The sequence below is a fragment of the Castor canadensis genome, chromosome 13 (assembly GCF_047511655.1).
Source record: "Castor canadensis chromosome 13, mCasCan1.hap1v2, whole genome shotgun sequence".
Lineage (NCBI taxonomy): Eukaryota > Metazoa > Chordata > Mammalia > Rodentia > Castoridae > Castor > Castor canadensis.
The window spans coordinates 105,540,715-105,556,980 of record NC_133398.1 but is presented as its reverse complement, the minus strand read 5'-3'; the positions used below and the strand labels follow the sequence as shown (position 1 = coordinate 105,556,980).

The 16,266-nt window shown below is 43.1% G+C and overlaps 1 protein-coding gene across 7 annotated transcripts in view; it reads right to left on the bottom strand.

Moving 5' to 3' along the window:
* Positions 1–16,266, bottom strand: part of LOC109675955 (SHC-transforming protein 3) — a 171,888-nt gene that overhangs the window by 71,578 nt on the left and 84,044 nt on the right. For all 7 annotated transcript variants that reach the window (XM_074052413.1, XM_074052414.1, XM_074052409.1 and 4 more), the window contains 3 exons: positions 7,698–7,761; positions 4,855–4,974; positions 1,903–1,956 (listed from right to left, as the gene is read on the bottom strand). In XM_074052413.1, the coding sequence (XP_073908514.1) occupies positions 1,903–1,956; positions 4,855–4,974; positions 7,698–7,761 (238 nt within the window). The remainder of the gene's footprint in view (positions 1–1,902; positions 1,957–4,854; positions 4,975–7,697; positions 7,762–16,266) is intronic.

The window sequence follows — 16,266 nt, the reverse complement described above, 5'->3', positions numbered from 1 at the left end:
AGGGGTGCCAGGTGTTTACAGAATTAGAAAGAAAAGAACAGGGAAAATGATGTACAACTGAAGTTTTTGCTTTAATAGGAGAAATCAGTGGGAGAATTAAACCATCCAGGTGCCTGTGGTAGTAGAGAGATGCTGAACTCAAAAGATTCTGCATGCTGGTGGCCAGTCCAGCAACATGTCAGGGGCATAGAGTCAGTTTCAGCAAACTTTGTAGTCATTGTAAATTAATGTCACTTTGAATGCTAGTGTCTTAACAGTGTTTATTTGTATTTAACTTCCAAATTTTATTGGGGTTTAGAGCTCAATAAAAAGTATAAACGTAAGGGTTCTATATATATTTTGTACATATTTAGTTAACAAAATTAATTTGAGTCAGCATTAGCATATGTGGGGAAATTCCATTTTTTTTCACGTTATTACTCTGAACTAAGAAACTCTGCTCTGGCTCAAAGCTGAGGAAGGAAGGCCAGCAATGAGACATATGCCTCTCGAGATGGTCAACAGCCAAGTCAAGACATGGCTGCTCTCATGTCAGTCTTGATTCCTTCTGGGCACATTTGTGGAGTGTATTAGGATTCAAAACAATGTTCCTGACAAAACAAAACAACATATAAAATGTTGCAGATTACTTTAACTGTCACTGCTACCTAAATATGTACAAAATAAACAATAGAACCTAAATATTAGGTATCAGCACCAACAAGGGCTGTTGGCAGGCCAGGGCCAATGCTCGCTTCGAGCGTTGCTGGGCTCCCTACTTTCCAGCACCCCACCTCAGACCCTGAGCCACAGGCACTCAGCAGAGGAAGGGATTTGACCTTCTGTCACAGCCTAGTTGTCCAAAGATGACCAGAGTGCAGTTCAACAGTGCCATTCCTGTGGTCCTACTGTGTTGTCCATTGGGGATGTGGAGGCTCTGGAATTTTTAGCTATGGCTCTGTCAATTGATTTTCAATGAGCCAACAGCATTTCTCTGAAAGGGTTACCCATGTCCAAGGACTCCTGGTGAAGAGGTAGGAAGGTCATGGGGAAAATCCCTCCTCTAGGTCCCTGACCTTGAGGTAAGGATTAATATAATGTGCCTTATAAGCTATCTTGCGTGGGTACACTTTTGCCTAAAATCTGAGGATTGCCTACTGAAATTTTGACCAAATAATATAACACAACAACCTATAGCCTACCATTGTTTTTAAAAGGCTATTTAACACCAAAAACGGTAAAAAAAAAAAAAAGGCTATTTCAGGATATAGAACTTTATTGTTCAATGGAATAAATTTAGCTCAAAGAAAAAGTCCCTCTGTCATACTAATTTAAATTTTTACTAGTAAAAATTTTACCTAGAGCAATGAAAATCAATATGATAATTTTGGAGGCGGGGGAGAAAGCGAAAGGGGAGCCTTTTCCCCCTTCAGTGCTGGAAAAGGCCAGCCCTGTCTCTTCCCCTCCTTCCCTGTCCCCTAGCTCCCTGGTTTCTTTGAAGGACTGGGTGGCAACAGTGAGCAGGCAGTGAGTTTTGGGTTTGGTCCTGTTTTGGAAAGCAGTTTTGGAGATCCAATAGGAAACACACACACACAAAGAAAACCCTCCAAAACCAAGCATGGAGTGCCAATGTTAGAAGACCCAGGCAACTCTGAAAGCGGGGGAGCTATTTGCTACTTCTTGAGAAGATGAAGGTTTCCAGAATTTCTGACAGCTTTTGGCTAATGAAATGAAAGTTAACAGCATGTCTTACTGGTCCCCAAACAATAACAGTCAAAAAAGAGCTTTTGAAATCAAACGGGAAAAATAGTTGGAATCACAGTTACCTGTTTTTACAGTGTCATAAAGTGATGCACTTTTGAGGTAGGAGTCCCTTCTTAGAAGTTTGTAGTAAGAGCGAGAGAAACAAGTCCAGGCACTTACCGGATCTCCCCCGGAAGCAAAGGAGATAGACTGCATGTGATGGTTGGCTATGATCTGCCAGGGCCAAAACAAGAAGAGATGCTCCATTATTATCCCTCCCAAGTCTTGCAAAACCAACTGTTTGTTGACAGGCAACATAAACTGACAAGCTTTCCTGAAAACTGGTACCAGTAGGAAAATAACAAGTGCACATACACCGGATCACCTGTTGCGAACCATCTTAGCCTGATGGCTGCTATCTAGCTGGTTGGCCAGGATCTGTCGTTAAGCCTCCCAAGACACTTTACAGGTGAGGAGCCTGAGGCTAGAGGGGCTGAGTGGCTTGCTCAAAACAAGAAGACAAATAATCACAGGTCTGTGATCATATATAGGCTCTCCAAAGCTAGGATTTTAACAAAAGCCTCTTCAAGAAGGAAAAAATCTCAACCCACACCTAAACGTTGCACCTTATGGTTTCTGTTTGTAAAAACACATCCGGGCATCTGAAGCAGACCCTGTAGCTAGGAAGGAAGGAAAGGTAGCCCATTCCTCTCTTCATTTCATATGTATTATGTGCACATAACTTAGAAAGCTGGTACCCAAGATTCAAAGTGCCATTTAAGCACTCCCATAATTTATCAACTTAAAAACCAGACAGGACATTCCGAGCTAATTTTAAAATGGGAAATTTCCATTGGCTTTATAAGCTGCAGTGTGGAGTGGAATTTAGCAGACACTGAGTAAATTAGAAGCTGTCCTAAATTTTAGGAGCTACATAAGTCTTCCAGGCTATTTTTATCTTTTTAAACACAATGTAATGACGTAGAAATAAATTTTTAGGGGTAGGAAAAGAGCTCAGCTCCATCCCAACATGACTGAGTCTGTATCCACGCAGCTGCCTCAAGCCCCTGCCCTCAGCAGACAGCTGAGTTTCACAGTCATGGTATCTGAGGAATTTTCCCAAACATACTCCTGTAAACTGCAATTAAGATACAACTGAACCATAAGGTAAAATAAAATATTCTAAATGTCTGATTTGGTTGTTGGCATTTGTAAAACTTCAGAAGTGAATATAAAACAATGAAACTGGCTGGGTAGCTTATGCCCTCGATGACTTTAATAATAGTTGCTATTTCTACAATCTTCTCTTTAGACCAGAGGCAGACAGCTCCTAAAGGAACCACAAGGAATAGCAATCCCCAGATCATATGACTGTTTCTAACTCCTTCCAGTAACAGAAATTAAAGGGAGAAAAAGAAAGTTAGTGCTAAGCGACTGTTATAGACAGCATGTGCTTCTGCTATGAAGGTTTCATCTCAATTCTTCTATTTAGAATTCTGTTTGCTCTCTCTGGATGGAGAAGGGAGTGTCTTGCCAGACCACTATTTGCTATGGTTGGGACTTAAAGTCAGCCAAAGGGAGAGCCAGAGCCCTGAGCTCTGCCTCTATCCAACCTGCTGCAGACTGTGCCTTTGTCATCTGGGCAGCCCCTGGGTGTCCAGAACCCAGCACTCAGTTCCCTCCACCAAATGCAAGGGCAGGAAAATGTGAAGTGGACTCACCCAACCAGCACCACATCCCAGGATGGAGCAAGGCCAGTCATCCTCGCATCATCCTTACTGCCCCTTCTCTTTCACTGAATGAAGGAGAAGGAGGGACTCAGGGATAAGACCCCATAGAATGAAGGCTCCTAGAGATAAACCATCCACTAGCCATATAGAAAGAGGATGGATAGGAGAGTAAATGGAAGTGCAGGCCCAAGTGGGCAGGGCTCCACCTGAGACAGCTCAGAGAAAGGCTGAGCCTGCCCAACATCGTGATCTACAACCTCAGGGGTCAGTTAACCCAAACCTTTGGAAGAGTAAGCATGAAAACACAAGGGATTATCTACAGGTCCATGGAAGACAAGAATGGAGTGAGATGTGGTATCCAGTTTAGCCCAAGCAAAGCCTGGATGTTGCTTCTCATTTCACACTGGATCTAAAATTTATTTCTACATCTTGGGTGGGAGGTGGAGGAATAAATGAAGCTGGTGATATTCCTTGCTTACCTGGAGCTAGGGAATCAATAAATAGAAGTATGTGTGTAACATAAAGGTGACCAAGGCATTCCCGGCAACATGGTCAGAATCAGAGAGTGTGTCACACGGAGGCCTCATCCAATTTCCAGCTCACACTACTTGCACTGGAGGTTGGGCCTGGGAGAGCAGAGGATGGCATGCACACTCCACATTCCTCTTTATCATGCACAAACGTCTTCACTTCCCTTGCTTCATTTGACCTTCATTCTGCCTTGCTTCCTTCTGCCCGGTTGGTAGCCAGGACAGTCATTCCTATACCCACTTTTTTTTCCAGCTGAAGAAACTAATGATAGATAAAGAAACCTAAAAGATAGGTACTGCATGAAACACAACCATTGTAATTGAAATTAGCCTTAATAAATGTGGCTGTGCCACCTTGGTCACCTCTGAACTCATTCCACCATGACTTATATTCCATAGACACACCACTTCTCATCAACCCTGCAACACTATGGATTGTAAGATGCTCCAAAATATGGACCCACCAAGGAAGAAAAGATACTGTCAATTAAACTGTGGTGTATTATCCACTATAAAGGTGATAAAATTAAAATGTGTTCTATAAAACCAATAAAATGTGGTCACTAAAGGGCAAGGATATTAAAAGGAGACTTTCACACATGCAGCACCATTTTTTATATTGCAAGTATTACTGTTTAATTATTGGTTAATAATTTCATGTGCTATCTTCAAAAAAAAAAGGTAATTTCAAGCAAAACTACAAAGACCCAACTCATCCATCATTGTGTGGATGACCCTTCAAAGTGGTCAAAGTTCACGGACGGGTCACGATTTTACACAAACATGTTCTATGTGAGCTCAGTAAGCTGCAAGACCATGCGACACCCATCCTTGGGGCTCTGTGGGGGACCAGGAGGACTGAGCAAGCACACCTGTTTGGAGTCGGGCGTCCGCAGGTTCAGGCTGGCAGTGGAGATGGTCAGAGAGATGCTCATCCCTGCAAACTGAAGGTTGCTCTTTCCCAGGATGCTGGACAGCGTTTTGCTTGGAGGCTGTAAAATCAAACAGCATTAGTTTAGCTTTTTCTTTACCGAAGGCCATACTGTCAGGGCCTCTGTTGTTCTTGTCTGAACAGGTAGAGACACAGATGTCAGCACACCCACAAACGCTCACTGACTACTCCCACCCGCTTAGGCACAGGGGACAAGAGTGAAATGGCTGAGCTGGGGTTAGGGGAGCCAACATTAACATGTACTTGCTAGAATATGCCATATAAAAGTTGTAAAAGAATTCAGTGCAAATGCTGAAATGAGGGCAGTCAGCGGTGTCAGTCTTCCTGGCTGCCTCTGGCCATGCATGGGTGTCTCATGGAATTCTCTGGATATAAACCCTGGGAAAACAGCTGCAGCTCTGCAGATGCTGAAAGCTGGCTTCAGAAAACTAAATCAAACTATCTCAGGGAAGACATAAGCTGACCAGCTTTGGGGCTTCTGAGCAATCTCAAAGGGTGGTGAAGATGCTCACCACTAAAGGGAATGGACCACAAGTCTTTTGACACAAACATCTTCCTGGTCAGAGCTCACCTAGTCAGTTCAGTTAAAATCTGATGGCCGGGAGCCAGCACAGAATGGAGACAAAGAGGCTGGCTATGACAGGTGTCTCCTTCACCTGTCAGAAAGCAAAGGGCTATGGCTTCTCACCCACCACTAACCAGGTCCCTGAATGAGCATTGCAACATTCATCTCTCTGTCCTTTGGGACAACCCATTCTTTCAGTTTGGATTAGAACATCATCTCATTGATCAGTCAATTAATTCCTAACCAGGCATGCACTTTCTTAATCTTCTGGGAGACAAAATGAAGTAACTAAGGCTAAGGCTTTCTAAAGTGGAGTCCAGAGATTTTGAGGAGTGCACTCCACCTGCTGAAGGTCAGATTGCAGAATGTTCCAGCAGATTCATCTATTTAAGTTAGTATCCACTGGCTTTCTCTAGCTCTCAGCTGGGAGTACCCTCATTAGAGAACCAATCAGAATGGGTTGGCAGCTTAGGATTTCTGCACAGCCAATGAACTGCAAAAGCAAATTTTTATGGATATCCCTTCCAAAAAAAAAAAATTAAAATCCTTCCTACGCTCGCCTTAGGGCATACTATTCATGGCTGCCCTGATTCAGTGTACCCAAATTGTAGCTCTTTGCTTCTCAGATAAAATAGGTACATGCTATTTCCTTTGATCTCTGTGCCAATCCTTTTCTTCTTCTTCTTTTTTTTTAAGTTAACACTCCTAAAAGAGTTCTTTAAAAATAGAGATGCCCTGACCCACCTGTGAGATCCTGGTCAAGTATACTGAGACAAATCCTGGGAACTGGCATTATTTCCTCTTCTTCCCACCAAAAGAGCCATGAGGGTACCCTAAGACTTGTCAGTACCACCCGGCTCTGACAGATGAGGTCACCTATCACTTCTCAAATGCTTCCCCGGTTCCTGTTCTCAAAATTCTGGACCCTTAGTTTGTTCCCCAGGATCCTCAGGGGATTGAACAGAACACAAGCTAGCATACCTGAGGTGTCACTTAGAGTTCTCGTCCTGAAATGCAGTTGCCCTATGGGTCATGAATGTCCTGCAGTTCTAAAGGCAGATACAACCTATAGTATGGGGAATAGCAGAGGCAACCATGCACCTGCCCAAAAGGTGCAGGAATGGAGAGTGCTCAACCTCAGGGCACAGCCAGATCTCCAAGGTATACTTTCCTTATAACTCTGTCTAGGCAGAAAATTTGAGACCATGAGTTTTGAGTTATATATTTGCTAGGCACTTAACTAAAGAAGGGGTGTGTATGTGTGTGCGTGTGTCCTCCTCTTAATTCAGATTTTTTTTTCTTCTAGTCCAACCATGTTCAGGATGAAAGATTGTAAAATCGTTCAATATTCAGCCTCTGGAGCAGGTGGTCTGGCCCTGGCCTCAGTTCACTTCCTACTTGCATTGTAGTTTCTCAACTCTGTGCCTCAGTTTTCATCTCTATAACATGGGAATTTCTGATGTTATTGTAGCGCTAGCTAGTTCCAACTAAAGAGAGCCAATTATTAAGTTTTTAGGAATTGTATGGATTGACCATTAAACACGGCTATTGTTAAATTTTCATTTAACAACAATTTTACAATTTTACAATTAAATTTTAAAAACAGACTACTCCTTGTACCCTAACAGTTTTGCTTCATCGACTATTACGTATGATCTTCAGGTCGAATCTACCGTGCCTGTGTGGTGGGAGCGCTATGTGATGATACTCTGTATCTCTTCCTGACTCTGTCTCCAGGGATATCAGGTTGAGATCAGTCACACAGAAGTATTGGCGCCACAGCAATTGGCAAATGCTACAAATTCAGTGCTTTTGTAACCCCTTCCCAACCCCACGAGCTGATTGTTAAACACTTACCAGCACACTGCTGAGCTATCTACAACAATGACTTGTTATGATTAAGTGAATTAATGTATATAAAGTATCCAAAGAAATGTCTGGCCAGGTATCTGCTATTGTCATTGTCTTCAGGATTAAGCCACAGTGACTAATCACAGTGTCTGCAGTGCCAGCTCACTGTCCTCGGCCACAGAGGAGAGACAGGAATCTCAGCTCTCTTTGCTTTTACAAGTGACGAGAGCCAGGCCACGAGAAGAGGACAACGGATGGCTGCATGACTGAAGATATAAAGTGGTGAAGATATAAAGTGGAGGACTTACAGGAGGAAATAGTAAGACACACGAAACCAATGGCAGTACCTTTCTCTTCTTGAACGCTCCTTTGGCACCTGGTACAGCTTCACAAACACGGCTGATGGCTTCCCTTAGGAGGAAAGGGAGAGAGATTCATTTTATCATATGCCAATGAGAACTATAGAACCCAGAGAGTTTGCACTCAAACATCCAGAATAAAGAACTACCTGCTTACTTCAGGCAAAGAAAATCGGCCTGGCAAGATGGGGAGTCACCCAACCTCTCCTTTAAAAAGTAAAACTAAACAAAACACAGACAGATCATCTTAAAACCCCTCACCAGATGTATTCTAGGTCTTTTTTTAAATTTTGCTAGCCATATACTAATACTGTAATATTATCAATGCCACATTTAAAAAATTTTTTAATATTTGGCTAACATTCCAGTTTTTAAAAATCAGCATCCTAAAATGCACTCTTCCCAGTCTGCATTGTCATGATCCCAGCATGAGGGCCAAACCTAATCAATCACTGCTTTGATCAAGATCCTTCCAAAGTGAGTTAAAATATAATTAGAAGAACTTTGATCTCCAGCTTCTGCAGTGGTAATACAGATTGTTCCTGAGTGATATTGATTCAATATGGTTTTCCAACTTTACTTTAGTGCAAAAACAATTAATATTTGGTAAAAACCATACTTTAAATTTTGAAACCTAATCTTTTTTTAGGTTTCTAGGCTTTCAAAACTCTTATTTTATTTTATTTTTAACTTATTTTTATTGTGCTGGGTGAGGGTACATTGTAGCATTTACAAAAGTTCTTACAATATATCAAATATATCATACTTGAATTCACTCCCTCCATCATCCTTTATCCTCCTCTCCCCTCCATTCCTAGAATAGTTTCAACAGGTATCATTTTCCATTTACATACAGGCGTACATAGGACTTATTTGTGATTAACATGAACTAATGTGTGATATATCAACTCAGGCATAGAATGTGCCCTGATTGAATCCAGTCTCCCTTTGTCTGTACCCATCCCCACCCTCCAACCTCTAGTATTCACTATTCTACATTCAGGTCTGGTTTATTTCACTTAATATAATGTCCTCTGATTTCATCCATTGGACCCTCTCTCTGGATGCTGGGCCACAGAGTCACAAGAGGAAAGAACCAGCATTCTACAGTGTGCTGGGCTCCTGAGCTACCATGCTCCATAGGTTAGGTATAGTCAGTGCACTTTCCACAATACAATATTTTCAACTTTTGAAGGATTTGTTAGTCAAGAGCAGTTGTATGATAAAATCAAGGGTTTCGAGGAAAGGCACTCCCATGCTAAACAAATGAGCCAGAAATGAGGCTCCGTGAAGGGCAGGTTCATGGAACAGCATTACTTGAGCAGCTCCACTGTCCTCAGTATTGAGAGGCACTGGTGGAGGACTAGCTGGGCATGCATAGGTCTGACTACATGCAAAAGGGAAGGCCAGGACAAGTGATGAGTCAGGGAAAGAGGAAGGTTGTGGTGGTCCAGATGCAGGCAGTAGAAGACTACAGTGTGGAGGATGAGGACATCTAAAATCAAACCCTCTCAATATCTTGACAGCTGAGTGAAGACATGTCTAGGAGATGGGCAGAAAGCACTTCAGCATTAGAAGGCCAGGAAGGAGGTGGAAGAACTTCTCCACTCCCACGTAAGTAAGCAGAAAAGATTACAAGAATGTAGAAAAAAAAAACACCCAGAGATTTGGAGAAACACAGAATGCAAAAGAAGAGAATGGGTCCTCAGAAACATTCCACCAACTTTCCAAACTGAATCCTTCCTGTAATTAATTTCTACCACTGAGAAGAAAAATAGTCACCATCACACAGAATGCTCTTAGAGAAATGTGTCCTCGTCAAATGAGGCAACAGACCATGGAGACGGGCTTCCCGTTTGCCACTCAGTTCACTGTAGAAACTGGAGAGAGAAATATATTTCTGAAAGGTCAGATGCCAGGAAACGTGTAGACCACGAGTCATTAGCACTTAGGAAAATTCAAGTGAGAAGCAAATGATTTTGATGTTTATGCTTGGTCCTCTTTGTTTTATAATTAACAGTCTTACTGTGGCTCTATCAAAAATGATCAAATACATATCATCCGAAGTACTATCTAAAAGGAAATTCCTGTTTACCTTCAGAAGGCCGCATTGCCTCTCTCAGAACTATATAAACCTCGCGTCCATATTTAATCTGTTCAATTTTTTAAAGTACCTTAGTGAACTTCTGCACTGTGCTTATTAAATTAAATGATACATTAAGCTCAGCAAAGCAGCTAAATTTCTATTAGAAAAATGCTGTATGTGGAGTCATTCCTTAAATATCCCATACTAATCACCAGATTCTTTTTCTATCCATCAACATGGAGTATAAGAGGAAAAGTAAAATCAATCTTAGCAGTTTTGCAAAAAGGCCCACACCATCAAAGGTCTAACCTACAGGCATGGGACTTCTGTAGGCGATGCTGCACCTGTGTGCTGTGGGGGGAGAGGGGAGGGATGGAGGACACATGGGTATTCCAAAGGGTGGGCACAGCACCGCCATAATGGACCACTCTGCCCAGCAAGTCTTTGCCAAGAAGCACACAAAAGTCTCGGGGCACATTCAGACAACCTTTTATTCTTAAAATATGCAAATGTAAGAAGGTCTAGAAATTTCTCAGAGCTCATGTACTCAAGAGAAGTCCTAAGGATACACTGTGAGCCCTTAGAATTCCCAGAGGTTTTCAAATGAAGCTGCTTTTCAAAAAAAATGTTCTGCCTTCATAACTGACACAAACTCGTTTCTAATGCTCATGTGATGATTTGTGTGCATGAGTCCTCACTTCAACCCAGCTGATGGGATCTATTTCTGCTTGAAATAGAAATGACACAACTATTAAAAAATTGCAATATTTAGATGCCTGAAATTACTTTAACTCCAAAGTCTAATTTTAAATGTAGCTATTCTCAATTTCCTTCCTTGCTGTTTAAGTTCAGCACATCTTAGTGAGCAGTACTGTTACAATTTGTTCATTTAGAAATAATTGTTTAGCCTTGTGTAATTCTGTTTAATCCCTGTTTGAGTCCCAGGTACCAATTTTGCCCTGTTTTTAATAATAGAGACTGCTTCTTAACATTCTGCTCAGTACAACCCCTTTCAGTAAGCCAAATGCTGACCTCAGAGCTCTGCTAATATGAAAATGGGATACTTGGCAACCTCTATGGTCATCTGAAAGTGACCATGGCCAGCCCTGCCACAAACACTGCCTTCATCTCATGACCACACCATCTTCCCCAATTTAGCCTAAAATTCTCATCATAAAAGCCAGTGCCTTCCACAGCTAATATAGATTTTTCTTTGGAATATAGAATTTTAGAACTGGATCCTTTGAAATCACATAGCACCACCTATATTTCTGCCTATTCCCCCAAACATGCACACATGGATGTGCACATACACACACATGCTCTTTTATAGAGCCAAGCAATAAAAAATAGAACAGCTGGGTTTATAGACTAGCAGGAGGAGGACTGAATTCACACCAGGAGTGGTCCATCTGATACATGGAATAAGAATTACCTAAATGATGTTTGAGGGATTGGGCACCATCCAGGAAAAAATTAAGTTGAGCCCTTGTCTCATGCCTGAAATGCAAATAAATTCTAGGAGGATGGCAGATTGAATTTGTTTGTAATGAAACCATAAAAGTATTAAAAGGAAATTGGGAATCGTTTTTAAAATTGTCTTTGAGTTGAATGATGATGCAAAAACCCAGAAACCATAAATGAAAATATTGACACAATCAATGGCATAAAATTTTTAGGCATAAGAAAAACATAGCAACATTGCACAAACAGATGATCATCTTGATATAAGTCAATAAGGAAAATAAGCCCAGTGGAAAACTAAGCAGCAGCTAGGCACAAAGGGTTTAGGGGAAAGGAAATACAAATACCTCTTGGAAATATGAAAAGATTCCCAACTTTGCTCTTAATTGGAGTACAAATTAAAGTCTGCATACTGAAGCCAAAGACTGACACTTGATAGTAGTTCATATGAACAAGGGCACTTCCACATTGGTGAGCACAAGAGGCAATTTGGTCATATCCTCAACAAAACGGAAGATGCACAAGGTCTTTGGTCTAGAAGAATGCTCACTCCAGATAAGGTCAGAGACAAGCCAGAGAACTCCATGGAACAGCTATTGAACGTGGTTGGGGCCACCAACATGGCTACAGCCCCCTGACTGGGAAACAAGAATGTTATTACTCTCAATACCTTTTTAACCTCTAATTGGGCATTTGTTCCCACAAGTTCCTCTTGCAAACTCACCAGCACTCTCCACATTAGAAAATAAGTGAGGAATTTCTATCCTCAGTTGATCCTGTCCTCCAGTCCTATGACCCCTTGATGCACCTCCCATGTGAGTTTCTTGCATACTCCAAGCCCAGGACATCCCTGCCCTGCTCCTCTCTGTCCTGTAGGCCTTGCACCTTGAGCAAATGCAGAGTGCAGAGTGAGCAGGTGCAGATACAGTAAGAACTATCTAATTCCCTGACCCTTTCTGTGTCCATGTGCACAGTGGTCCCAGGTCCTTCCTAGCCCAGGGGAAGCCCCAGGCACGCCCTGTACTTAATGAATGCACTTGCAGACAAGAAAACATCTTTATTTGTTTTGAGTCCCTCATTTTCCTAGTTTCAGTAACAAACTCAGCTAGCCCTAAGAGAATTGTGAAAACTCCCAATTCCATTTAAAGTGAAAGCGCTCCCTTCCCAAAGCCTGCTTATAACTGGAAACCTCCAGGTGGCCAGAGATGAAGGACACCTCCTTGCCTTCCAGCTGCAGCTCCTGACTCCTTACACATTGGGGGGAGGTAAGTGGGGTGGACATAGAGGTCAAGAGTTAGGTGATAACATACACAGCTCTAGCCTTGAGCCCTTTGTCTAGAGCTGAAGTTTGTAGCCAATTCCTTCCAAGATTCTTTGAAGCTCCTCTCACCCTGGAGTACAGTAGTCCCCTCATCCATGGTTTTGATTTCCATGGTTTCAGTTAGCTAAGGTCAAGTGCAGTCCCAAAATATTAAATAGAAAATTTCAGAAGTAATTCTTAAGTTTTAAATTATGTACCATTCTGAGCAGTGTGATGAAATCTCTGCCATTCTCTCCATTCCACCCAAGGTCTGAGTCATCTCTTTATTCAGTGTATCCACACTGTATATGCTGCCCACTCGTTAGTCACTTAGCCCTCCCATTATCAAACTGACTGTCACAGTATATCACAGTGCTTATGTTCAAGGAACACTTATTTTACTTAATAATGGCCCCAAAGCTCAAGAGTAGTGATGCTGGCTATTCAGATACACCAAAGAAAAGCTGCAAGTTAAAAGGTGAAAGCATGATATTTTGAGAGGGAGAGACCACATTCACATAACTTTTATCTCACCCATGGGGTGAAGTTTACAGTGTCTATCTTCATCCTCACACAACCTGCCCTTCTAGGCATTCACAGTGTGGTAGCTCCAGCCTTTTGTGGCTAACGTGGCCTGAATCTTAAGAAGAAAGCCCTCAGAGGGGTCCACACAGGTGGTCCCACCTAGGACCAGCGCCTCTACCAATTGCAACAGGAGGGCAGTTTTTCCCCAAACATAGCTGCTCTTGCCACATGCTCTGCTGATGTGGGTCAGCCATCATCTGTGGGGCTACCCAGACCTGGGGTGACCCACAGAGAGCTGGACCATGGAGTGCTGAACCACAGAGGGCTAAATTATGCTTCACAATCACCTCTAGCAATACTTAGAATCATATAATCCTGAGAAACAGAGTCATACAAGACCATACAGCACCAATTCAAGTGGAGCTGAAGGATGAGTACAACAGGGTCGCAGGGACCAGAAACCAGAGGCCATGGTGTGGATAATCCAACCATGATGGAGAATGGGGTAGGGTTCAGCAGTGGAGACAAGTCAATCAACACACACAGCATGAGAGAGTCCTGGAAGAATCATGCTGGGTACAAGAGGCCAAACTTAGAGCATGCCACACGATTACATGTATGTATAAGACTGCAGGAGCGGCAAGCTAGTCTACAATGATGGTGGGAAAGTAGGAACAGGGAACAGTAATTATGAGGGGCTCTAGGGACCAGCTAGGCAAGTGATTTATCACTGAGCAACACCACACACACACACACACACACACACACACACACACAAACTCTTTCTCTTTGCAAAACTTATCATTTTAGTGATTTGCAAACCAAACAAAATCGGCCTGCTTCATTACCACAAACTCAATTCCTTCATGTCAGAGACCCCAATTCTTCTGATCCATGGTGTTCTATTGCCATTATCTAGCATATAATAGACCCGTCAGCCCCTCACAGCTGCCAATTTTATCAGTGTTTCTTTCCTGATCCTCCAATAAAACCAGTGGATCATGCAAGGCTTGGAATCAGGAACCATTAGTTCACTAGGCCTTATAATGGAGTAGGGGCACCAGAAAAAATAGTTGAAAAGGAAAAATTGACATAAAAATGCCTGACCATGGATGTCACAGTTACCATGTGTAAAATATGAACATAAGGACAACAAGAGGTAGACACCACCTTAGCAAAGTCAGCAGTACTTAGTGCCACCCAAGTCCCAACCATTAGGGCTGGAACTGGAAGTTACCATAGCTGTGAATGAGGTGCCTCGATGAATGCAAAGGACCTGAAGGGAGAGGGAATCAGAGGCACGAGGACCAAGGACTAAGGAGCCCAGGAACATCACAGGAAGGTGTGTGTGCGTCTCACTAGATGGAGATGAACAGTGGGTAGTCCTGATGCTAGAGTGTTGCCATGGAGGCCTTCGCAGACTGGAGGTGCTTGATAGTGGGGGTGGGGGAGGTAACTTTCCTAGGGAGTGTGGGCAGCCATCCTAAACCTGTTTTGAACCAATTCTGAACTGAAACAAGATATGACTGTGGGATAAGGAACTGTTCAACTGGGTGGCACGTAGGTTCTGTGGGTAGAAATGCAGTGGGGAATAGTAAGAGCCTAGAGAGGAAGCATGGATCAGAGTCAGAGACCGTGGGATTCCTAGGGTCCAGGCTGAGGCACGGGGGCTCTGTGGTGGGATGTAATGCTCAGGAAGCCTAAAGTTCAAAGGCAGTGTGGGCGCAAAGAAGACTGAGGAGCCAGAAAGGAGGCTATGCTGTACTACCCCGGGGGGTCTCTGTCCAGGGTGCTGACAGCATCCTGCTATGCTCGGGACTGGTCTCCAGAGAACAAAACTCCCTTTTCCTGAACCACACACACCTAAGAATCTAGTCTCTCCTTCAGTCTCCTGTGCTCACCTCTCTCTGTAAAATGGCAGCTAAATCATTTAGGGGTGTCCATTAGCAAGCAGGGCAGTTGGGACATGTAGGCTTGGCTGGCTCCCATTGTCCTGTGTTCTCTAAGGCACTGAAAGACAGTGTGCATGAGCCCAGGAAGCCTTTCCCTGCAAGATCCCGCAGATGCATGGACACAGGTCCGAGGCTGTTAAAACAGGTCAGATGACAGGAGGATTTCGAATGCAGCCCTGATTTGCAGACCTGAGCCATATAGACATGTTGTACGTAATCGTTCCCCATGGGACCTCACGGGTTTCCATCTGTTCTGTTTAATTTGCCTCGGACAAGGCTTTTCTCAGGCATCAACCCACAGACAGCGATGCTAAACCCACCTCGCAAAGACACACACCAAGTTTTCAAAGAAAGACCCAGCACTTATCCCTTCAGGCCTGAGTGTAAAGACTGCTTCCCAAAGCCTCAACATCCACCCTGGCGATAATCAGAGAAGGGAGTATCCTCCTCAGCAAGACTCTTAGTGCCTTCACCACTTTCCTAGATTTGAAGCAAGAGGGTACCTGCCTCAGCCCCCAGACCTCAGTAACAATCAAGTGTGTCTATGGGCCTTCTGTGAGGGTAAAAATCACATAATCTATGAATCTATATAACTTCTAAACATTAGTAATGCCAGGAAAACACTAATCAACTATGAATGTTACCATCACCAATATCCAAATCAAAGCTGCTTGGGCATGTCATCTTTCAGGACTGGAGAGAAAATAAACATAAACCGTAAGGTCCTGGAAGCTAATTCTGGCCCCAGGCACCACATATATTCACTGGGACCATAATCTGATTCATTTCAGACATATAGTCCCAAGAAATTAATAAAAAACCTTGTGTGAATAGTTTCTCCATCTCCTCCTCCTCCTCTTCCTCCTCCTCCTCTTCCTTCTTCTTCTTCTTATTTGCTGGAGGCATAGCAAGAAGCTGCCCAGTGGTCCTGTGTCCCTCTCTGCCACTGGCTCTACTGTGCACATGCCTCCCACCCCCACACAGGGACATATGTGGATGAACTGAGTGGCTGTAGACATCCTTGGCCGTGTGCTACACAAATCTTTGGCAAGTCTATGGTAGAAATGAAAACTAATTTTCCCACTTCCCAACCAAGTAGAAAGCAACAAATTCACACACATGATGGTCAAATGGTTGTCGATGAGAGAACCCCCTTCACCGAGAGGACCCTAAGTCATAGTTCTCTGGATCCTGGGGTAACTGGTAACATGCACTCCAGCACTGAGTAAC